Here is a 22,812-nt window from a genome sequence, read left to right as displayed (position 1 = left end):
CGAACAAAAGGCTGAGGGAGTTTGCCTTTTGCTTTCTCAGCTTTTGCCATAATGTCTCAAATGGGACTTGCAGACTTCACCTGGACTGGCCTCCATGAACTCCTGGGGTTATCGGGGGCCCACAGACCATCTCACAGATGAGGGAAGAGATGGAATGCTTACTTCTCGTATGACAGCAGAAGCAGGTGAAAAAAGAAGCACAAGCTATGTCTTTGTGAGAGCAGAAGGACAATATAAAAACTGCCTTGAGGTTTCAACAGCAACCAGCTAAGTGTATCAACCTGGCAAACAGGGTGTGTTAAATAGGAGGTGGGAAACTTTCAGCCCTCATTTCTGTGAGGGGCAAGAGGAAACAGGGTGCCAGAGAGATAGAAAGAAGGTAGAAGAAATAGATTAAAAGAGTGACTCTGCCCATTTTGGGCTCTGACCTCACCCACTGGCTCTGGCCCAGCATGTATGGTCCCATCCCCACAACAGATTACTCCTGAGAAAGTGCCACTCTCAGCCGCCGCACTATTCAATATTTTTGGGGGTGACTTCTATGATAGTTCTGGGATGATACTTTATTTTTTCTGAGCCTCCATCAGTGACTTCCCCAGCAGAACTAAAGGACTGGCTGAACGGCCTAAGGGCAGAGGTCTTCACCCATAGGCATGAAAAGGCAGAAAGGTACGGAATTGAGTATCCCTGGGTGCAATTAATGCTCAAGGCATTTCCTTTCTGGTCAGCACCTACAGTCTGCAAGAAGAGCCTATTGCAGGTCTGTAAATGGGATGGAAGGGGACATGGGTGGCACGGTGGGTTAAACCACAGAGCCTAGGACTTGCTGATCAGAAGGTCGGTAGTTCGAATCCCACTGACGGGGTGAGCTCCCGCTGCTCAGTCCCAGCTCCTGCCAACCTAGCAGTTCGAAAGCACGTCAAAGTGTAAGTATATAAATAGGTACCGCTCCGGCGGGAAGGTAAACGGCGTTTCCGTGCACTGCTCTGGTTCGCCAGAAGCGGCTTAGTCATGCTGGCCACATGACCCGGAAGCTGTACACCGGCTCCCTCGGCCAATAAAGCGAGATGAGCGCCGCAACCCCAGAGTCGGCCACGACTAGACCTAATGGTGAGGGGTCCCTTTACCTTAAATGGGATGGAAACCCTCACCATTATGCCTTGTTCCAGGGTTACGGGGTTTATAAACATGCTCAGGTTCCTGCTCACCTTAAAGGTTATATTCCGGTTAAATGGGCACAGCAGCATTTAACTGTGAACAATCTGCACTATGTCTGGAGAGCAAAGGTGGCCCCAAGGGCACACAGATCTAGCCTGTGCAACATTATAAGTTTATATATGGCATTCCTCTATAACAAACGTGTAGTGTTGTCTGTGAATTTCTCTCCCCAGCACCATGACCTTTGCAGGGCTGAATGCAGACAGTTTTACTGTTCTTTGTCACTATAAATGCTGAATGGCTCATAATGCTGTCGGGTTCCTTTGCCAGTAATAGATATCTTTCCATTGCCTTTGCGGAACTGAAGAGACTCTTTCTAAAGGGCAGAGTTAGTTGCACTCTTCCTCATCTGCTTTTACTGACATTGTTTTTTCCATCCACTTTCGCCCCATCCCCTACCAGCACAGTATATGCTTGGGCTGAGCTCTTATCAAGTTTGCATGAACCAATACACTGGCAATGCTACCTATTGGGAAATGGAGAGGAGAGCGGCAGGACAGCAACCCTGAGCTATTTCTGTCCATTTCTCCCCACCCACTCCTGCATCTTTATGAGCTTTTTTAAGCTACAGACAAGAATAGGTACAATACAAATTAAATTCTGGGACCTTTCGATTTCTTTTTAATAGAGCACGTGACCACAGAATGAAAAAGTGCAGATGGGTTTTCAATTAAACATCAATGCCCAGGTGGGATCTGTAGGAATACTCAACAATGTCATAAAGATCCCTGGCATTACAATTATCACCAAATGGATTAGTGGTTATTGGACACTTGTTCATATGTTAACTGGCTCACCTGCCTTAGCCTTTTGCAGAAATGCTCTTGAGTATACATTAAAAGCTGTCTGAGTCCTATGCTAATAACCCAGCACCTCAATTAATGTTATCAGAGCAGACATTTGTTAGCACTTCTGGATACAAATAAGTAAGGCTCCACCACCTTTCACACCAGGCAGATCTCCTGGGTGGGATAATTAAATAATGACTGCAGCAAATGAGTCTGGAACGTCTGCAAATCAGCATGATCTTTCACAAAAGGCTCATTTCAGTTGCATGGATTTCTCCTGAACCCAGGAAGTGGCTTAAGCTTCATGATATTTTAGGGTACAATTGCCAGGCAGGAAAAGAAAAGGACTGCCTTATGAGCCATCAGTGCAGACTGGAAATAACTAGAACAAAATGAATATGGAAAGCGAGGCAGTTGTTTTAAAATTATGTCGTCTGTTTCTCACTGTTTGCAGATGTATGTACAAAAACAAACCCAGAAAACTGCTATCTCATAAGATATATTTTATATAAAAAGAATGTGAATAGAGCTCCTGCATACAGGCCCACTTGCTTCATTGTGTATACAATTACTATCCCCCCCCCTTAATATTTATATGCTAGGTATAAATTCAACTTCCTAGTTCCCTCTCAAGATTGTGGCACTGCAATACCCCCCCCCCCGAGAAACCTTTTTCTTCCATGGCCCTCTGAAAAGACACTAACATATATCCAAACAATTAATATATGTTTGGGCTAAAACTATATGTTTCTGTTAGCCTTTATGGTCAAATAACCTCCTGATGCTATTTCCTTTTTCCTTCTGCGTGAGAAAGCTTGGATTGTGGCCTGTTACCTAAAGGGCTGGCTTGTGTGTGTATTTATTTATTGAAAGAGATAGGAAACAGGTTTAAGTTACACATGTTGTCAATCATCTCTGGCAATCCACCAAATGCAAATCAAACGAAATGTGATGCAAAATGAATTTTTAAAAGACTTCTATCTACCACTGTGTCTTAAAATGTAAGAACCAGATGCCAGATGCAGGAAAGTTAAACCTACAAGCCTGGAACATGTTGTGAATTTCACCATTCAATGTTTATTTTGTAGTCCAAAGATAAAAGTTTTTTCACCCAGAGAAGGAAACCTGAGTCAAATCCTACTGACTTCCCTTCTGTTATTATGTTTCAGTTGTAAAGTGTATACTGAAGAATTGTGGATCTGTGTTTACTACTATTTATTAAATTTCTGGCATCACTGCTGAATATCTCTGGAGTGAAAGCATAGCTCCTCAGCAGCATAAATCACAGTTCAGGTTTCAGGCATAAGGCAACAGGTGACTACAAATAAACAGATGGGATGAGCCCAGGGGAACAGTGAGATTAATCTGATAAACACTCTAATCCCAGAATTACAGCACAGCAGCTGTTTTGTCATAGGCAATTTTTCATGCACCAGCGCAAACAAGCTACCTGTATATGGATTTGCAAAAGGCATCCATTTATCTCTGCAGCTATTTCTGCCTTCCCATATACTGGTATGGCCTACTGGGGCCACTTTGTGTGAATACAATTGTGGTGTTTTTACAATTCATATCTGTTGTGTCACATGCAAAATTGACTTAATTGTGACTCATTTACACATTTGGTTGTTTATATCTTACATAGAACAGATGATGATAGGTGAGGTGTGTCTGTCTCCGTCATTGTGGATTTGCACGAGGAACTTACAAACATTCCTGTTTACCCACACATTTGATGGTTAAAAGACATCCATCCTGATAGCCCTGAGATCTCTGGTTGAGATAATATTTTTAACTGTTTTTTAAAATAAATAATGTGTTTGCCTCTCTGGCCTCCTTTGGCAGGAAGGGAGGAATATAAATTGAAATAATGAATGAAGAAATAAATAATCTTGGGAATGTTGAAGGCAATATAGAAGAAATAAGGTGATAGCTTCAGGGGTCCACTGAGATATCTCCAGAATAATATTATGGTATGACTGAGAACTAGATGGGAGACCAGGAAGTGTAGGGCTATTATTATTATTATTATTATTATTATTAATCAGATGGCACATTATTCCGTCTTCCTGTTTCCCTACCTGTTAATTTCTCCCTTTTTATGTAATCTTTCACACAACATAAAAGTGACTTCTGGAAATTTAGTGGACTCTAGCAGAATTTAAGGTTGCAAAATGTATTGGAGTAAATAGAACTTAATTATTAAGATATCCCTTTTTTTTTTTTAAAAAAAAAGCCATCTTATGGAGAGACTATATCATGTCAAATGTTGCAGTCCCAAAGAGGCCCCCCAAATGGCTTAGAATAAAAATATTAGCAAATCAGCAAAGAAAATCCCATATAAATATCTACTTATTAAATTCCTTCAAATAAATTTTATTGACTCAGGAAAACATTCAGAGCCTGCTAGTCTGCAGTAGGGGAAAAACATATAAAGTGTCTTAAACATGTTTATTCTGACATAAATGTTTGTGGATTAAAACCCACTTTCCTGTAATAAATATGGTAGCTTTTTGGGTGCCATAAGACTCCTTGTTGTTTTTTCCTGTCTCAGCAGCACTTAATATTGGCACTCACCTTGCCCAAGATAGCATTGAGCCGCTCTGATTCACAGTCCACCACCACCACCCGCTCCTTCTTCTTCTCCAGGTTCTGGAAGAGTGACTTGTACTCCTCTTCTGTTGTTGTCATTATATTGACAGCTGTCACCTGCCAGTTTTTTTCTGCAGCTGTATCCAACACTTTCTGAAGTACTGACAAACCTGAGATGGGATGAGATGAGGTGCGGAAAAGAAGAAATAAATCATTTCCCCCCCAAAAAAATCATATGCCACCTTTTAAGGCAGAACATTTCCAAGGTGACTTATATCAAAACCACCATGCACAGTATATCAAATCTATGAATCCCACGGTTAGTTCTTCTAAATGGCTTTCCTTGTACAAGTGTCAGTAATATTGTGACCATTGTAAATGATTTATTTGGAAGTATAGCCTACCACTACAGTCGTACCTTGATTCTGGGATGCCTTGGCACTTGTACGTTTTGGCTCCTGACAGCCACAAACCCAGAAATGAGTTTGCAAATATTTTTTGGAAGCTGAATGTCCGACGCGGCTTAAGTGGCTTCCGACTGAGTGCAGGAAGCTCCTGCAGCCAACTGGAAGCTGCGCCTTGGTTTTCAAACGTTTTTGGAAGTTGAATGGATTTCCGGAACAAATTACATTTGAGAACCAAGGTATGGCTGTATATCTATAAGCTTCAGGGCAATTTAATATGTAATATTTATATATACAGCGTGATTGAAGTTTCAAACATTTATGTGAGAAGTCGCCAGCTGAGGAGTGTAAAGGGTCCGTTCTTCCCCACTGCAGGGTTGTGGCCATGGGCAAGGCTCAATACATGAAAGGAACTGACCTTAAATTCTAAAGACAGATACCGGACCCACAAACCAACACTAAAGAATGCAGAGAATTTTACTTAACTGATAAAGTGAGTCAAGTTAACTCCATTAATATAAGAACAGAATTGTGAGGGGTTCTGTAAGCATAGTATATTCGGTTGGGAGCCACCCAGAGTGGCTGGGGAAACCCAGCCAGATGGGTGGGGTATTATTATTATTAATAATAATAATAATAATAATAATAATAATAATATCTGATAAAGTGTGGCCTCCCTGTTGTGAGAACCCCTCAAGTTTTACTTCTGAGGGAATTACAGGCCTTTAAAAAAAGCCCCACTTATATACTGAAGGGAAAGCAGTGACTCATGTCACATACTTTTCAGCAAACCTGTAAGATAGGCTAGTATTGTTGTTCCCATACTGCAGGTTTGGAGAGGACTGATGCTGAAGCCATTTCATGGTGACTTGCCTAACTCAGGCTAGTAAAGATGCTTAGTGAGCTGCCAATATTCTGCTCCCAGAGATGGGCCTCCCCACCCAACTGCCACCAGTGGTTCTTGCCCTGACGGGATGGGAGAAGATGCTGAAATGGGCTTTTAAAAAGGTATTATTATTTGCCCCATTTGTATTTCCTATTTTATTGTATAATTGTCACCGGTGCTCACTGTTTTAATAATTTTATGTATAACGCTTCGTGAAGTGAAAATTGGTTAAAAAAGGAAGAAATGACTAAAATAATTACACAAACAAGTACAATTATGGGGGAAATGAAATTTGATCCGATGGCCTTGGTGCATTCTATGACTAACAAGGAGTCTTCTTCCCTACTCCCCTCCCTCACCAATCCTGCTGTGTGTCACACTTCACTCAGACTCACCCCGGTCAGCGTCATAAATATACATAAATTTCTGGCACTTGTAATATTCTATAACACTGATGAGGGCATCCTGTAGTTCTGGGCGCAGCTGAAGAACAAATTGATTGGATGTGTCGACAGGGAAGCTGGGTGTTACAAAGCAGACGTGGAGTGCCCCACAGAAGGATGTGAGCATGTTGACAGTCCTCCTCTCATAAAAGCCAAAGATAGCGTAGACACCCTTGGAAAACTGTGAACAGACTGAGAAGGGGGGGAGGGGGAGGGGATAGAAGTCAGTCAGAGAGGCAGCAAAAAGATTAGACTCATTTTCATTTTATCTTTGCAAGTATATGTATGATTCAAAACTACTCCACATCTCACTGAATGAAAGCCTCAAGGTCTGAGTAATCAAGAAAGTTTAGCCTATTCAGGAATTATTCTGGTTTAGAAATATGCAGGGAGGCTTCCCACTACAGACAGTCACCTTGAGGACAACTGACAATTTGATGGACACGCCCCACCCCGCCATGCAATATGTGCAATCCATTGCACATGGTTTCCTTCACCAAAAACACATGGAGCACTGTGGAATGACACTTTCAATTCATTACTTAGAACTGGATAGAAGCTATATCTTACGTAGAGGCAAAACCTCACTCTGGGAGGGGAGGGTGGTAGTGAGTTTTATTTGTTGTTATTATGTAATTGTGTTTTACGTGTGAAACCAACAAAACATGTTAAACAAAAAACAGCATGGAGGAACAAAGAGATGGAAGTCTGCTCTGGATCTGAACTCATCAGAGATCATGAGTGTGCATTTGTTGATATCTTGCTGGCCCATTGACTAATAGAAGATAACTTCTGCCCATTCTATATGATTTATTTTGGAAACAGCAGGTCTGTGCTCTCATGTGAGATTAAAAGGTGTGATGGTTTCTCAAATACTTAACAGAGGAACTTAGATTTAAAAAGCAGGGGGCAGGACTCCCCTAATGAACTACATCAGTGTAAGCCCTATACAAGCAGACTAACACCCCCCCCAAAAAAAAATCGGTTCGTGGGTTGGTAGGGATCAGGAGAACCCCCAAACTGTGTGCAGGGAAGAGAGAGAAGAGAGATTTCTATCTGGAAAGATTGAATTCCTGCACATGTGGACTATTTGTCATAGTGTGTGCTGAATTCCACTGAGTAGAAATAAGGTTTCAGTTGCATCCAACACACTCACTCAAGCAAAGGGGGAAAAGGGTGGTGTTATGAGTTGTCTGACTCTAGCATCCTGTGACATATAACACATAGGAACTGGATAAAAATGGTTCTAAGAAGTCAACATAATAAACATTTATGAAAGCAACATGTTTCTGACAGCCAGTGGAAACTTACAGTTCACGGAGAAGAGGTGTTAGATTATCATAGCAACAAACTGTACAGATCTATGCGAGCACTTTTTTCTTTCATGGAGAATTAGTAGTTATCAAAACATCTAAGTTAGGACTGGAATCCTGTCTAGTCACATTAAAGTCTCATATTTCAAAACCTGAATTTTGCTTTAAAAAGTTCATGATAAAATCAACATTCGGCCATCCAATAAAGCTCTAAAATGTCAGTTTATCCTACCACTTTGCAGTGGCTTCCTTAGTAGTCTGTGTGTTTGAAGCTGATTTATCTTTAAGGACATGTGAGTAAATGAAACAGACTTCACTTTTCCAGGCCAAGAAATACTGAATTATCAACTCATTGAAGAATACTGGGCTAGATAGCCTTTGGTCTCATTCAGAATTTTAATGTTTTTATGGAAGAAACATAAAGGAAGCATTGAAAAGCTGAAAGAAGAGTTATTACCGTTAATGTTACCTCAGACATTAAACTGGGTTTTTATTAATCAATCATATATATATATATATATATATATATATATATATATATATATATAACCTTACCACACAACAACACAATATATTTAAAGAACATAGCATAAAAGGAGCCCTGGTAGACCAGGCTGAAGGCATTTGTTCTCACAGAAGCCAGTCTATAGGACGTCCACAAAGAGGGTTCACGAACCGCAGCATTGGTATGCAGAGGCAGACTGTCTCTGGGCAGTATTCAGCTACAGAGTCCCATCCTCACAAGGATTTCTGCTCGTACAACTGGATTTTCCTCTTCTCCTGTCCCTATATGTGCCTCATGCTTTCCAAACTGAGGAATCCCTACAGCAGATTTGTTTATTTATTAAATTTCTCTCTTGCTCTATATTGCCCAAGGCAACTCAAAGCGACTTAACAACCAAGCAAATAGACAATAAACCCCATATACTGTGGATATATTTAAAACAAAGAGGAAACAGCAAAACATTAAAAACATTCACCCACAGAGAGGATATGCAGGGGAGACATAGGGGGAAGCATTCCATTATGCAAGGAAAACTCTCTCCCTCAGATACTGGAGGTTATACAGCCATCATGACTGGTAGCCATTGGCTGACATTCTCCTTTAATTTGTTACTTCCATTGCACATTTGTAAGCCAATGATCTAGATTTACTAAGAGCTATATATTAATCTAATTCAGAGCCATGGAGCAATTCAAATGACACCAAATTGGCCATGTAGGCTAAAATCACACAACCAGTTTCCAGATAAAACGTATAACTGATTGCATGACTTGTGCTACACACATCAGCTTTTATCCATCCAAACTGTAATTCGAATATGCCATCCCTGCCCCTGAAATCTGGTTTTTTTAAAAAATCACTTGTTATTCAGACAACCAAGTCTGCTTGGGAATGAGTGAACACTCACACTGATAGTTTGATCATATATTTTTGGCTGTGTGTAAGAATGCAGAATGGCTGAAAACAGGCATTTTTACATAACTGAAACCAAGGTTTCAAAATGTCAGATAGGCCTAGCTTTCTTTGAATATAATTTCAATATTTCCCATTGCTGCTAGGTCTTGGTCTCTTGTCAATCATCTCCTCAGGAGAGTACTTGAAAGAGACCATGGAAGTGCTTGAAGGCTGATAGCTACAAATTTTCTGGGGGGAAAGTGCATGGTGGGGAACAGCAGCATATCTTGAGTGGTAAACCTCAGGCTTATATACTGTCAAGCTCATTTAACTTCACTCATGTTTATGGTACATTCCAATTATTCTAAATCAAATTCTTAGGTGCTAGCGCTGAGAGCCTTTCCTCCTCTGACCAAGCCCTTGGCTTTAACATTAGCGGTGGACATGTCTGGGAAATTTGGGGGGGACGGACGACTGAATTAGTTCTCCTTGATCTAACATCCAGACTTACATTCACCTGTGTGAAGAATCCTATCAAACAAAGGGGTTTGGTCTTATACAAAGCCTATTTTGATGCCTTGCTCATTTTGCTTGGGTTTTTGTCACTAGCTAGGTGGTTAATTTAGTTTACTAATTCCGAATGGACCTCCTTTTTTGTATGTATGTGTTCTAGAGATGGCCAAAGTATAGCTATGGGGAATTATATTCTTCCACCCCAATTGAAAGAAATGTAAGAAGTGAAGACGTAATAACTCTGGTCTATTTTAGGAATTCTGAAGAGGAAACCTGAAGAAGGTGTCTAAAAACACACCATGAAACAAGTTGCCATGAATATTAAGTGCCATCAGCTAGCAGAGCTCGTGGTATGGGAGTAAAAGTAAGGAGAGGAAAAGAAGAGGAAAAGTAAGTAATAGTTTCCAGTCTTACAATGATCTGAATTGTTGTAAGATTTCTGGCCTGAAAATTATCCCACCCCTCAATCAAAACTATACTGGCAGGGATCAATTTCATGCCTCTTCAAGCAGCTGTCCTGTATATTCTTCAAGAACTAACACGAGTAGACTAATGCTGCATTTCTTCAAGGATAACTTCTGGCTGCAAATATACTCATGGACCCCCAGCCAAAAAATACCAACATAATTTAAATGGGAGAGAGAGCATAGGTCAGTGACACAGCATACATTTCACACACAGAAGGCTACAGATTCAGTCCCTAGCACCAAGGAGCAGAGACTGTAAGAGACCTCCACTGACTGAGACCATGGACAGCTCCTGCAAGACAAGAGCAGATAATGCTGAGATAAGCAGCCCATCTGACCTGGAATAAGGCAGTTTCCTATCTTTCTTATTCCTAGCTCCTCAGTTTCCTTTGCACATTCAGGCTTCATGTCTTCTAATTAACAAGTTAACTTGACTGGGTATCTCCCTCACAGCAAATATAGAAAAGCTATTGGGGCAAATACAAAATAATAATCCGCTAAAAAACAACTCCTCAACAGACTATACTCCTGAGCCATCACCATGACACTTTCCAAGACAGTGTTCCCAATTTTTTCAGAGTGTGCAAAAGGGACTGTTGCATATATTTAATGGAGTATCTTAGAAGAAAATATGGCGGCTCTTCTTTTTTTGAGACACACAGTTTACTGGTAGGGACCCACTAATGGGTTGTGTCCTGAACCAAGGTGGGTCACAACAGAAGCATTTCCAACATGTGAATATATGTTAAAAGATTAGGAATTGGGTTCCCAATTGCATGTTTGGGTTCTGGGTCTGAGAAAGTTGAAGATACCAGCACAGCTAAACACCTGTTGCCAACTAAGGCACTCCATTAAAGATACTGGACGATTATGAGTGCTAGTTTATTTTATTTACTTCATAAAATTTAATCACTGTTTGATTGTTTTTTTTAAAAAACCCCAACCCTTAAAGCAGTTTATAAAGAGCCCAAAAGGATAAAATTATCAGTAAAAAGCAGCTAAAGCAACTATTGAAAACATTCAAAATATTAAGATCATTGATGAATTAAAAACAGATTAAAACACATGTCAATATTCTAAATATCTGGGTAGGCTTGTCTAAACAAAAGTGTTTTTAGCAGGCACTGAAAAGAGTGTAGTGAAAGGGTCTGTCTGCACACATGTGGAATGAATACTACATGGCACCTGTAATTGCTGGTTCTGTAGAACAAAGTGGTTGAGTGGTCTGGTGATCTTGCTGGTAAATTGCTTCCAAGTTGTTAAGGGCTTTATGTATTAACAGTAACACCTTGAACTGGGCCTGGTAGCAAATTGGCAACCATGCAGGTCTCTGCAGCATTCTGCACTAACTGCAGCTTCCAGATCAAGCGCAAGGGAAGCCCCACATAGAGCGCATTGCAGCAAACCAGTCTTCCAGCAAGCCAGTTCTAAGCTCCCAAAGTACTTTAATTAGCAGGTGTTACTCTTGAGGAATTGTTAAGTAGGTCAATACTGCTCCTTTTTCTTTCTGTTGAGTCTCAAGATAATCACATTAATTTCTTAGATATGATGTATGGTGTTGGGAGTGGTAAGAAATTGCATCTGAGTGCTGCTTCTCACATTACATGAATATGCATATAGGAAATAAAACCATAGGTGACACCCCCAGCCCCTTTCCTGTTATACATATGGAACTGCTCTGTTGGATAACAATATGTAAAAATGTGACTGTCTTAATACACACATGGATCATATAGATCCATGTGTCCTTTTGTGGGTGTTGGTGCACTTTCAGTTGAACTCTACCACAGTGTTTTTTCTGCTGCTCTGGGAAACCTCCCTCCTGAGAGTGGGTAATCAGCATTCCTTCCTCTGAGAGCTTAGCAACAATGATTTAGAATCCTTTACAACATTGCTGCCTGCTGAAGCCTTAGACAGTTACCTCCACATTTTGCTTTCCAACTTTCTTTATAGATGTCAATTGACACACAGTGGAGGGCCAGTGTGGTGTAGTGGTTAAGAGCGGTAGTCTCGTAATCTGGGGAACCGGGTTCGCGTCTCCGCTCCTCCACATGCAGCTGCTGGGTGACCTTGGGCCAGTCACACTTCTTTGAAGTCTCTCAGCCCCACTCACCTCACAGAGTGTTTGTTGTGGGGGAGGAAGGGAAAGGAGAATGTTAGCCGCTTTGAGACTCCTGAAGGGGAGTGAAAGGCGGGATATCAAATCCAAACACAGGCAACTCGCATCTTATACTAGGGTTCGTTTTTTTACACATAAAATGTAAAGCTGGATGGAAGTCTGCTTACCCAACTTTTGAGATGGTGATGCAAGGGCTCTGGCTGGATCCTAGAGCCCTCCTGCTGCCTTCCTCAAACCCAATAAGCACTCCTGTTTTGGGGGAAGGCAGTGTGAGGGCTCTGGGATGGTGCCAGAGACCTCACACCATCTTCCTTCCCTAAGACAGGTAAGCCCACAATCATAACTTTGTGCAGATGGTTGGGGGGAAGAAATAAACAGAGAGTGGGTTTCCTTTGCTCTCCATTTATTTGTTTATCCCCCCCACCTACCCACCTGCGCAAAGCTGTGATTGCATAAGTTAAATAAATGTAAGATGCAAGTTTCCTGTACTTTTTTTAAAAAAAGAAAGCTGACGTGGTCTGGTACATGTGTAACCCACTGTCAGTGGTCCTGTTAAAGAAATATTTTTGGTACAACTAAACAAAAAATAATAATCCATCAATTGAAGCTATTTTATGTCTTCTGGTCCACATACCTTATACAGCAGACTATGATGCCACTAAACACATTAATTATAGTTGCTTCTATAACACTCACATCGTTTCAATCTCTCTACCTTCTTCAACACTGTATCAGTCATTAGCATTCAGCACGCCTCCTACGCTGTTCTCAGCTAATTGTTAATCCCAGCCTCTGAAACAGATTGCAGCAGCAAAGAACTCAGAGTTCTGTCTTTTCAAATGGTTGAAGCCCATTAGATTATTTGCAGAAAGGACTGCTTGTGGATTAGATAACTCAGCAGAGCAATATGGAAAACTCTCTGGCTTTCTTAATAATCTATCTTAACATAAACCACTGCAGTAATCTTCCTTGCAATATCTCAATTAGTTAAATTAAATTCATTGTTGAGGAGGTAACATGTTATACTCCTATAACTACTTTGCAATTCACATTAAATGTCAGTAATAGTAATCCTGTGGGGGGGACACACAAAAAGATGTTGTGGGAGTAATTCTTATTTGTTTAATGGAACAGGCTACTTGGACATTGTAATATTTAATTAGATGTCTATTAGTCACTGAATACTGACTGTGTTTTATTTAAAGCCGTAACTAGGATAAGAGATAACACAATTTAAACATTGCTTTCCCTTGAAGAAAGCATTTTTTTAAAAAAGAGCAAGCATTCTTTTTATTTCTGAATGGCTCCAATAAACCTTTTCTTCTTTGCATTTCAGACCTAACTAAAAAGTAATTTAAAATGGAGTACTACAGAAGCCTGTAACTTATAAATTAAACGGTGGTATGAAGCATATAAGAGTTACATGTTTGCAGTATAACAGGAGTAAGTAACCCATGGCCTTCCAGATGTTGTTGGACTCAAACTCTCATCAACCCCAGTGCACTTGCCTAATGGGATGCTAGGGGCTGTAGTCCAACAATATCTGGAGGGCCACCTTAGCTGCTGTATAGGATAGAATCATAGTTTTTGGCTAATGTATGTGCGCTACACCCACTTATGTGTCGATATTTGCCAGCCGCTCTATCTCACCTCACAATTCTGGTTTACTTCCAAGATGCCTGTATTTCATAAAGAGCAATGAATTATTGTTACATCAGTCCTTTTTTCCCTTAAAAATTATTTAGGGGTACTCTCATTTTCCTACTCATATTGAAATACTGCCCCTCAATGAGGCCAAACTTAGATTCACAAAATTGTTAGGGGTATGTGTACCCCTGCGTCCCCCCACAAAAAAGTACTGTGTTACATTATTTGAAATCAAGGGGGGGAGACTTAAATCTATAGAAGCTACTTTAGGGTTTTTGTTTTTCACTAGAACCCTGAGATTGAGTACCCACAACCACAAAATACTGACCAGCAAGAAGGGAGACGGGGTGAGGGGTCAGGGACATATTATTAGAATTTAGGGGCAAGATGCCTCTAAACACCTGCTCAGCGTCAGAATTTGTTTTCACAAAATTCCACTCCTAATTTTCCTCCCAAGCTTTCTTCATCTCAGCAGCCTAGGTTAGGAGGCAGTGATGGTGCTTTCAATTACTCTCTAGCAATCTGACCAAAAGGACAAGTAACTGAATTCAGTACTGCAGACCTTACCCCGTAAACATGCAAAAAATAGGTGGGGTATGTTTATTTAAAAAAATACCAAAAAAAATCCTTCCAGTAGCACCTTAAAGACCAACTAAGTTAGTTCTTGGTATGAGCTTTCGTGTGCATGCACACTTCTTCAGATACACTGAAACAGAAGTTGCCAGATCCTTCTATATAGTGAGAAGGTGGGGAGGGGTATTACTCAGAAGGGTGGTGGGAATGGGAGATTGGCAGATAGCTGAGATGAGCCTGTTGACGACTCTTAATGACTGTAATAGGTCTTACAGGAAAAGGCAAAGGGTGAGAAGGCGAGAAATGGCTTAGTCATGTATAATGAGATAAGAATGCAATGTCTCTGTTCAGACCAGGTCTCTCCATGGTTTTAAGTTTGGTAATGAGTTGCAATTCAGCAGCTTCTCTTTCCAGTCTATTTCTGAAATTCCTTTGTAGTAAAACAGCTACTTTGAGATCTTGTATAGAATGTCCTGGGAGATTGAAGTGTTCTCCTACTGGTTTCTCTGTTTTGTGATTCTTGATGTCAGATTTATGTCCGTTTATTCTTTGGCGTAAGGTTTGGCCTGTTTGTCCAATATAGAGAGCTGAAGGACACTGTTGGCATTTGATGGCATACACAATGTTAGACGATGAGCAATTAAATAGTCCCGAGATGGTATGTGTGATGTTGTTGGGGCCAGTAATGGTGTTGTCCGGGTGTGTGTGGCAGCAAAGTTGGCATCTGGGTTTATTGCAGGCTCTGGTGCCAGGGTCCGTGTTAAGTCTGGTTGTAGTATTATTGTGGGTTAGGAGTTGTTTAAGATTGGGTGGCTGTCTGTAGGCAATGAAAGGTCTTCCTCCCAGAGCTTGAGAAAGAGAACTGTCATTGTCCAGGAGAGGTTGTAGATCTCTGATGATGCGTTGTACTGTTTTGACTTGGGAGCTGTATGTGATGACTAGAGGTGTTCTGTTATTTTATTTTTTGGGTCTGTCTTGCAGCAAGTTCTCTCTGGGTATCAGTCTGGCTCTGTTGATCTGTTGTCTAACTTCATCTGCTGGGTATTTTAGTTCTGAAAAGGTTTGCTGTAGATCTCTTAGGTGAGAGTCTCTGTCTGTAGAATTGGAACAGATGCGGCTGTAACGTAGTGCCTGGCTATATACAATGGACTGTTTGGTATGTTTGGGATGGTAGCTAGAGGCATGTAGATATGTTTGTCGGTCAGTTGGTTTACAGTATAAGGTGGTGTCTATGCGCCCATCCTGTATTTTTATAGTAGTGTCCAAAAAATGTATTTCTTGCATAGATTGATTCATTGTATTCATAGATTGATTCATTGTATTCATTGATTCATTGATTCATTGCCTTTTCCTGTAAGACCTATTACAGTCGTTAAGAGTCGTCAACAGGCTCATCTCAGCTATCTGCCAATCTCCCATTCCCACCACCCTTCTGAGTAATACCCCTCCCCACCTTCTCACTATATAGAAGGATCTGGCAACTTCTGTTTCAGTGTATCTGAAGAAGTGTGCATGCACACGAAAGCTCATACCAAGAACTAACTTAGTTGGTCTTTAAGGTGCTACTGGAAGGAATTTTTTTATTTTGACTATGGCAGACCAACACCTATCTGTAACTGTAAAAAAATACCGTATTTTTTGCTCTATAAGACTCACTTTTTCCCTCCTAAAAAGTAAGGGGAAATGTGTGTGCGTCTTATGGAGCGAATGCAGGCTGTGCAGCTATCCCAGAAGCCAAAACACCTGGCTTGTTTTCCTCCTCCAAAAACTAAGTGCGTCTTGCGGTCTGGTGCGTCTTATAGAGCAAAAAATATGGTAATTAAAAACAGCAGCACAACCTTTAGAACACAATTAAGAACTACTTTGGGAATTAGAAGACAAAAGGGGAAAGAACAAAAGCTAACTTGCCTAGGCTGGTACAAACCATACCAGCACATTGACCCCACAATCCAGCAGGTAGCTAAGGGGTGTACCCAGGTGTTAAGAAGTAAAGGTGTGAGGCTAATACAAAGCTTTATCCAAACTCGTCCAGTAAGTAGCCTGTCAGAATGCTTGAAAGTCAGAAGATGCTAGTATTATGGTTAACACTAATACTCTTGATTTAAAGCATTTCTCTAGAAAATAATGTTAATAAATAGATATCAAGTGTTGTGGTGCAGTGTTAGAGCATTTGCTTTGCATATAAGACAGTATTCAGCTGCCATGTCCCATCAATGCAAAGATTCTTGTGCAATGGGATGTCCCCCTTGCCCTTGCTTCAGAGGGTTGGATTTAGGAGGCTCACAGGAGAGGAGAAGAGGAAAACAAGAGACTTCACACTATAGTCAGAGTCTCATCCAAAAGCTTGGTGAGCTGCTGTCAGCCAGTGCAGACAATATGGAGCTAGATGGAGCATACTGTCCAACTCAGTATAAGACACCTTCCTATGTTTCTGTTATATTATTAGCAGGGAGTCTGCCCCTTAACCAGATGGTTAGAGAACATTGCAGGTCTACTTATAAGCAGTTGCAAATATATGTGAGAAGGTTGCTATTTATCCTGTCAAAATGCTCTCCTTCCAGACTGACAGTTTTACCACCTCTTTAACAATAGTTGAGGCATGAGGATTTTGTCCAAATACAAAAAGCTCCAAGTGTAGCAGACACACCATACTTAGCCGACAATCTTAAGAGGGGAAAGCATGACACTAATTCGTTGCAGAAATAATATTACGTTCTTTTCTTTTACTATTCTAAACCGCATATTCTGTACAACATAGCAATACATGCATGACATTCTTTCAAAACTAGCTTCATAATAGGAGTCTTTTCCTGCCTGGCCTCAAGATGCTGGTGCTCTATCACTTAGTTACAGACCTCCTGTATCTGGCACCACTTTTCTTTATATCTTCCCTTTCTTTCATGATGGCAGCAGTTATTTTTTTAATCCACAGCACCTTTCTATTTACTTTATCATTTCCTAGAAAACCCATCATTCTGATCAGATTTGGAAACGTTATTATGCCAGGGCTGCAGTCAGTAGTCAGCTCTCTTGTGACTAGAGGGGCTGCCACATTTCTAGGTGGGGCTTCAAATAAATGCAAGAGAGCTGGTGATTTCTTCACAATCAAAAAACCAAACAAAAAACCACACCTTCTATAACTTTGTCACTAGCCTCAAATCTTCATGAATTGTTTTACTCTGAAATGCGCAAAGAGGGCCCAGAGCCCTTTAATAACTTGTAACGAGCACTTTCCTTAAATAAATAGTAAATTCTCTTATCCTTCCCCCTTATAAGCACCAGACCTAGTGCTAGAGCTAAAGCATCAATGAAGCATGATTGCCAGGATGAATTTTGGGTGAGCAAAGCTGGGAGCTGAGTTTGGAGCACTGCCACCAGCTGTGATAGTTGTTGCTCCTAAGCATATATCTGCCCTCCTCTGTTTGAGAAATGCATTCTAATTTTTTAAAGAGAAGTGGTTATGTCTTCATTAGAAATCCTGTTGGTTTTCATAAAATGTTAAGGTGGGTCTCACTACCTCTGGGTCAGATCAAAGACCCATCTAGACCAGCAGCTTATTTTCACAGTTGCCAGCCAGTCAATGGACAAAGAAACTGGGTGACATCCAACATTAGTCATAATCAGAGCGTACCCATTGAAATCAATGGGTAACTGAGGTCTGTGGATTTCAATGGGTATTCTCTGAGTATGACTAAAGTTGGATCTCACCCACTGAAATTACTAAAAATCATTTCCCCAGGAGCACTGGTATAAGAAAGCATCATTTGAGATGTGTGGAGGTGGAATTGCAGTCGCTGCCTTCTGTGTCACTGTCCCCACTCATTCCACCTCCATAACTTCATGTATTCCCCATTTATTCTGCCGTTTTTGCTGGCTTTTAATTGCTTGTACCGTTTTGATTATGTTACTGCCTCTCGGAGAACATTTGAATACTGAAGCTGTAGGATATGCATTTAAATAATAAAGAAAACATTCATTTGCTACGAGTCCAGCTGGAATTTCAGAGCAATAGATTAATATATTCCCATTGGCATGGGGTAGATACTGGCTCTGTACTATATTGTAGCCTTCAAACAATTTTTAAGGGCAGGCACATGGTGAGTGCATTATCATATATTGCTGGAGGATATGCATTTAAATAAGAAAGAAAACGTTTATTTGTTCTGGGTCCCGCTGGAATTTCACAGCAACAGTATAATATTTTCCCATTGGCACTGGGTAGATATTGGCTCTATACTGGATGCAGCCTGCACAGTTTTTAAGGGCAGGCTCACAGTGAGTGCATTACCATATACCACATCTTTATCTGGGCTGAACGCCAATGCACAATTGTGTTGTTGTATTAATTCTATGAAAAACTGAATTTTGTAGAAACGTGATGTGAGCAATCTAGCTTGTTGATATCTGCAGGGTCAAGAGGCAGTGCCAAGGACTCTAACTTTGCCTGGTTTGTATGTATGTGTATGTGTAGTTTATTATTAGCATGCTCAGCCTGAGGGCAGTCCCTCAAATGGTGATGGAGAAACCTGAAACTGCATCAGAGAAGCTGGTGGAACTGTGATCACAAGGTGCAAATGTCTGCTCGAATTATGAGTAACTTGCCTCCCCTCGCAAACATTTGTCCTTGTGGTGCTCCGAGATGGCAGAGGTGTCATAGTGCATCTCTTCACAGCATCCCACAAATTCACTCACATTTCTCTCACACGTTAAATAGATTCTCCCCCCGCCCTCGCATTCCCGACCTTTGATATAGGCAGTTGTATGAAGGCAACACACTCTCCCTGCCTTTTTCTGATTCTATCACTATAGTTTCTTGTGGCCTTCAAAACAAACCATTTCTTGGCTGCATATGTTTTAAAAAGGAGTTGCGAGTAGCCCAGAAACCATCATTTTCTTCACTCTGCTACACCAGTCTTATTAAATGCTAATCTTTAAGAGAGAAGGCATGGGCGAAGGGCAGTAGGGAGCGCAGAAGGTCTTAGAGTTTGATCCTTTGCATCTCTCCATTTAATAAGGGTATGAGGTGGTAGAGCCAAGAACTTCAGAGACACCGCAGAGAGCTGAGCAGGTCAGAGTAATAAGCTGGATGGACCAATAAGCTTGGCTCAAAAAAAGCGAGGGTCGAAGGACAGTTTCATCTGAATGGAAACAACATCCAAGAGGAAACCAATTGCATACTTTGTGTTCTGCATGCTTTCTTTACTCTGGGATTTTCAAAATGTTGAACATTGTCCCCAATTCAGCATGTGGTGGGGAATCTGGGGCGGGAGACTCGCACAAAGCTTTTTGAGGTGTTCAAGGTGCTGAATACAAAAGAGGCAACATGCTGGCTTTCAATGTGTAATTTCTTGCAACCCCCTACACAGCTATTAACCTTTTCTCTATTAAAATGCATGCTTCCATTGAACGTTTGAATCACTGGAAGCAATGGTGTTATTATATCTGTGTGTGTGTGTGCATGTACACACACACACACACACGTACACACACACACAAATACAGGAAGGTATTCACAGTCCTTGTTGCTATGTAATCATCTGGATTTGTAAATAGTAAAATGTACTGTATGAGGCTATATAAACAGAAATATCTCATAATATCTCATTGATATAGAATTATTTCACAAATTAAACTTTCTAGAAGTAAGAATGCATCATTTATCTTCACATTAGCATCCAATCAGTGCACCAAAATTATCTAAATATGAGATATGGGAGAAATGTCATGGGTCTTACCTACGTTGCTGACAATCATGTGCCCTATTCAGATGTTCATTTATGTCAAATGGGGGTAACCAAATAATGAGGCACTGGCAAGCCCCATTCTTTCCAGCAAGCCATGTTTCCCATCCTTACGAGCCTCCATGGAACTGTCTTCTAAAGGGGGGAATGTCCTCCACTCATGAAGGCTCCCTGTGCAATTTAGAACTCGGGTATTTCTGTTAATAGTTAAATGCCACAGAAGGGTATTGTGAGTGGCTGTTAATATTAGACCTCTACATTACATTGGTGCCCCACAAGACGAATGCCTCGCAAGACGAAAAACTCGCTAGACGAAAGGGTTTTGCGGTTTTTGAGCTGCTTCGCAAGACGAATTTCCCTATGGGCTTGCTTCGCAAGACAAAAACGTCTTGCAAGTTTGTTTCCTTTTTCTTAACACCGTTAATACAGTTGCGACTTGACTTCAAGGAGCAACTCATAGAACGCGGTGTGGTAGCCTTTTTTGAGGTTTTTGGTGATTTTTGAAGCTTTTCCAAAACTTTTCCGACACCGTGCTTCGCAAGACGAAAAATTCGCTAGACAAAAAAACTCGCGGAACGAATTAATTTCGTCTTGCGAGGCACCACTGTATTTGTCAAAGCTTCCCTTTGTGCTAATGCTGCATTAAATATATATATATGTATTGACTTCTCTATGTGATTTTGCAGTGGCAGACCTCTGCTGCTTCAGACCGCAAGCCTATACACATTTACTAGGAAGTAAGTCCAAAGACAGTGAATTGACACGTATAGGATTAGATTGTCACTATTAAAACTAAGCTAGCCAAAAACTAAGTTAGGCACCTTTCTTAGCCTTTGCCTCAGTGCAAAGCCTGAAATATGTTCCTATTGGAAGGAATCTTAGTAAATCAATGTTAAGTGCTATAAATGCCAGCTATAAAATCCAAAGTAAGGAGACTTCTCGTGCTTAGGCCGTTGCTGTGCACAATAACACAACACATCTGAACCTTTTTAGTTCATGAGTAAATTAATAGCAAGCTGGGATTTGAGCCAAACAGAGGTTGACGTGCTTTTATTGCTGTTGTTTATTAAAAACCCAACATTGCCATTCAGCTACCTTGTAGACATGACCATGAGTTGGTGGTTGCATTTAAAATGTGAAGTCTAGCGTCTGATCTATCAGACAACTCTGAGAGAACGAGATGGGTAACTTTGGGTTGCTATGGCTACTCAAGGAGAGCTTTCTGGACACTGGAGGAAGCAAGCCAGCTTTTCTTCCGCCAGACATTTAAATATATACCTTTAGCCACCTTCGGTGTTTTTATTTACGATTACATTGTTTTCTCCTTAATGGTATTATATTGGATAGGTTTGCTTTATTTCTATTAACCTTTCTATACTGCCCTGGTATCTTTGTGGTAAACAATGGTCTAGAAGCATATAAATTAAGTATAAATAAACCAAAAGCCCATTTGGGACAATTTCCTCTTTTCCCAGCATAAAAGAATAGCCTTTTGTTCTTGTTATAGATTCCTGGGGCTATTATCTTATTTTTACGTATGCAATGTCTGAAGTTGTGTTGTCCACACAGTGGGATTTAAAGCACTGCATAAATTCTGGGTGTGCATTTACATTTGTCATTGTATGGCTGGAACAGCCAGTTTTCCTCAAGGCTTAGAGTTGTTCTACTGAGTGGCCATCCTGCAGGAAAAAGGGGGGGGGGTGTCTGTTTTCATGCTAAGCTCTAGGGAAAGAGTTGCAACTTCTGTCTCTCATCCACTTAAGCCTCACATCACTATGGAGCTTCCAATCTAGATTATGGATCTAAAGAGTAGATAGTCCTCCACATGGGGTGCCCTGGGGTCATTTCACACCTCCCTCACACTCCTCCCCAAAGCCCTGCACTTACCAGGCTTTGGGAAGGAAGCAGAAAGGCACCCCCTTGCCCCCCTGTGCCCTATGCAAGGGAACCAAATTTGCTGCCCTCTGGAATCCACTTCACAAACTGTAGTGTGTTTGGGAATAGCATGCTGCTCATCAGCCACAGCTTGACCTAACTTGGCATAGACCAAGCCATAATGTCAGGAGGCCATATCAAGTCAGGATATAAGCAAATTGTGTGTAAGATCTAGTTTGTCTTGTCTGGCATGTTTTGTCCCTAAAGCCTTGTAGTACAACTGCAGAGTTTCTCTTCTCTACCACTTCTAATCGTCTCCCTGTGTATCCCCCCTGCATATAACTTTTCATCAGCATTCATGTTTACACCTTTCAAAAGCTGAGATTTTTAAAAGGGATAATTCCCACCTAGCCTTCATCCTTCCAAATCGACAATGTCTTATTTTCTCATCTACTAAACTAGCACATTTCAGAGACCTGGATGCCCTGCCAAATCACTGTGAATAAATGGGACTGTGCAATGTCAATAGAGAATCTGTTCATGAAATGGGATGCAGTTGAGAAAAGATATATACCATATGCAAAGTATACATTAACGTCTCTCTAGCCCATCTCTTCTGTCAATAGAAAAATGATTGCTTTACCCTCCGACATTTCCACATCTCAAGTCTCGAGAGGCATATATATGAATATTAAAGTGTGGTTATTGCTAATGGCCATATGGCATTTAAATGTAAGATTTTCTTTCTTTGCTGCAAATGTGTTTGATACCCCTAATCTTACCACATCATGTGCACAATAGTTTTGTGTTTGTTTGCTGGCTTGTTTGTTTGTT

The 22,812-nt window shown here is 40.8% G+C and overlaps 1 protein-coding gene and 1 long non-coding RNA gene across 9 annotated transcripts in view; one reads left to right on the top strand and one right to left on the bottom strand.

Annotated features, from left to right (window-relative positions):
• Positions 1-22,812, bottom strand: part of GRIA1 (glutamate ionotropic receptor AMPA type subunit 1) — a 190,880-nt gene that overhangs the window by 79,486 nt on the left and 88,582 nt on the right. For all 8 annotated transcript variants that reach the window (XR_014522259.1, XM_083488347.1, XM_083488346.1 and 5 more), the window contains exons 3-4: positions 6,284-6,523; positions 4,584-4,768 (exon numbers count right to left, since the gene is read on the bottom strand). Coding sequence is in view for 7 of the 8 variants with exons in the window: in XM_083488347.1 (XP_083344473.1) it covers positions 4,584-4,768; positions 6,284-6,523 (425 nt within the window). In the remaining variant the exon portion in view is untranslated. The remainder of the gene's footprint in view (positions 1-4,583; positions 4,769-6,283; positions 6,524-22,812) is intronic.
• On the top strand, positions 5,934-10,894 carry LOC310699926. The gene is made up of 2 exons (XR_014522311.1): positions 5,934-6,010; positions 9,812-10,894. It is a non-coding gene; the product is annotated as an uncharacterized lncRNA (long non-coding RNA).

The sequence above is a fragment of the Podarcis liolepis genome (genome assembly GCF_965112155.1).
Source record: "Podarcis liolepis genome assembly, chromosome: 2".
Lineage (NCBI taxonomy): Eukaryota > Metazoa > Chordata > Lepidosauria > Squamata > Lacertidae > Podarcis > Podarcis liolepis.
This window is presented reverse-complemented; position numbering and strand designations above follow the sequence as displayed.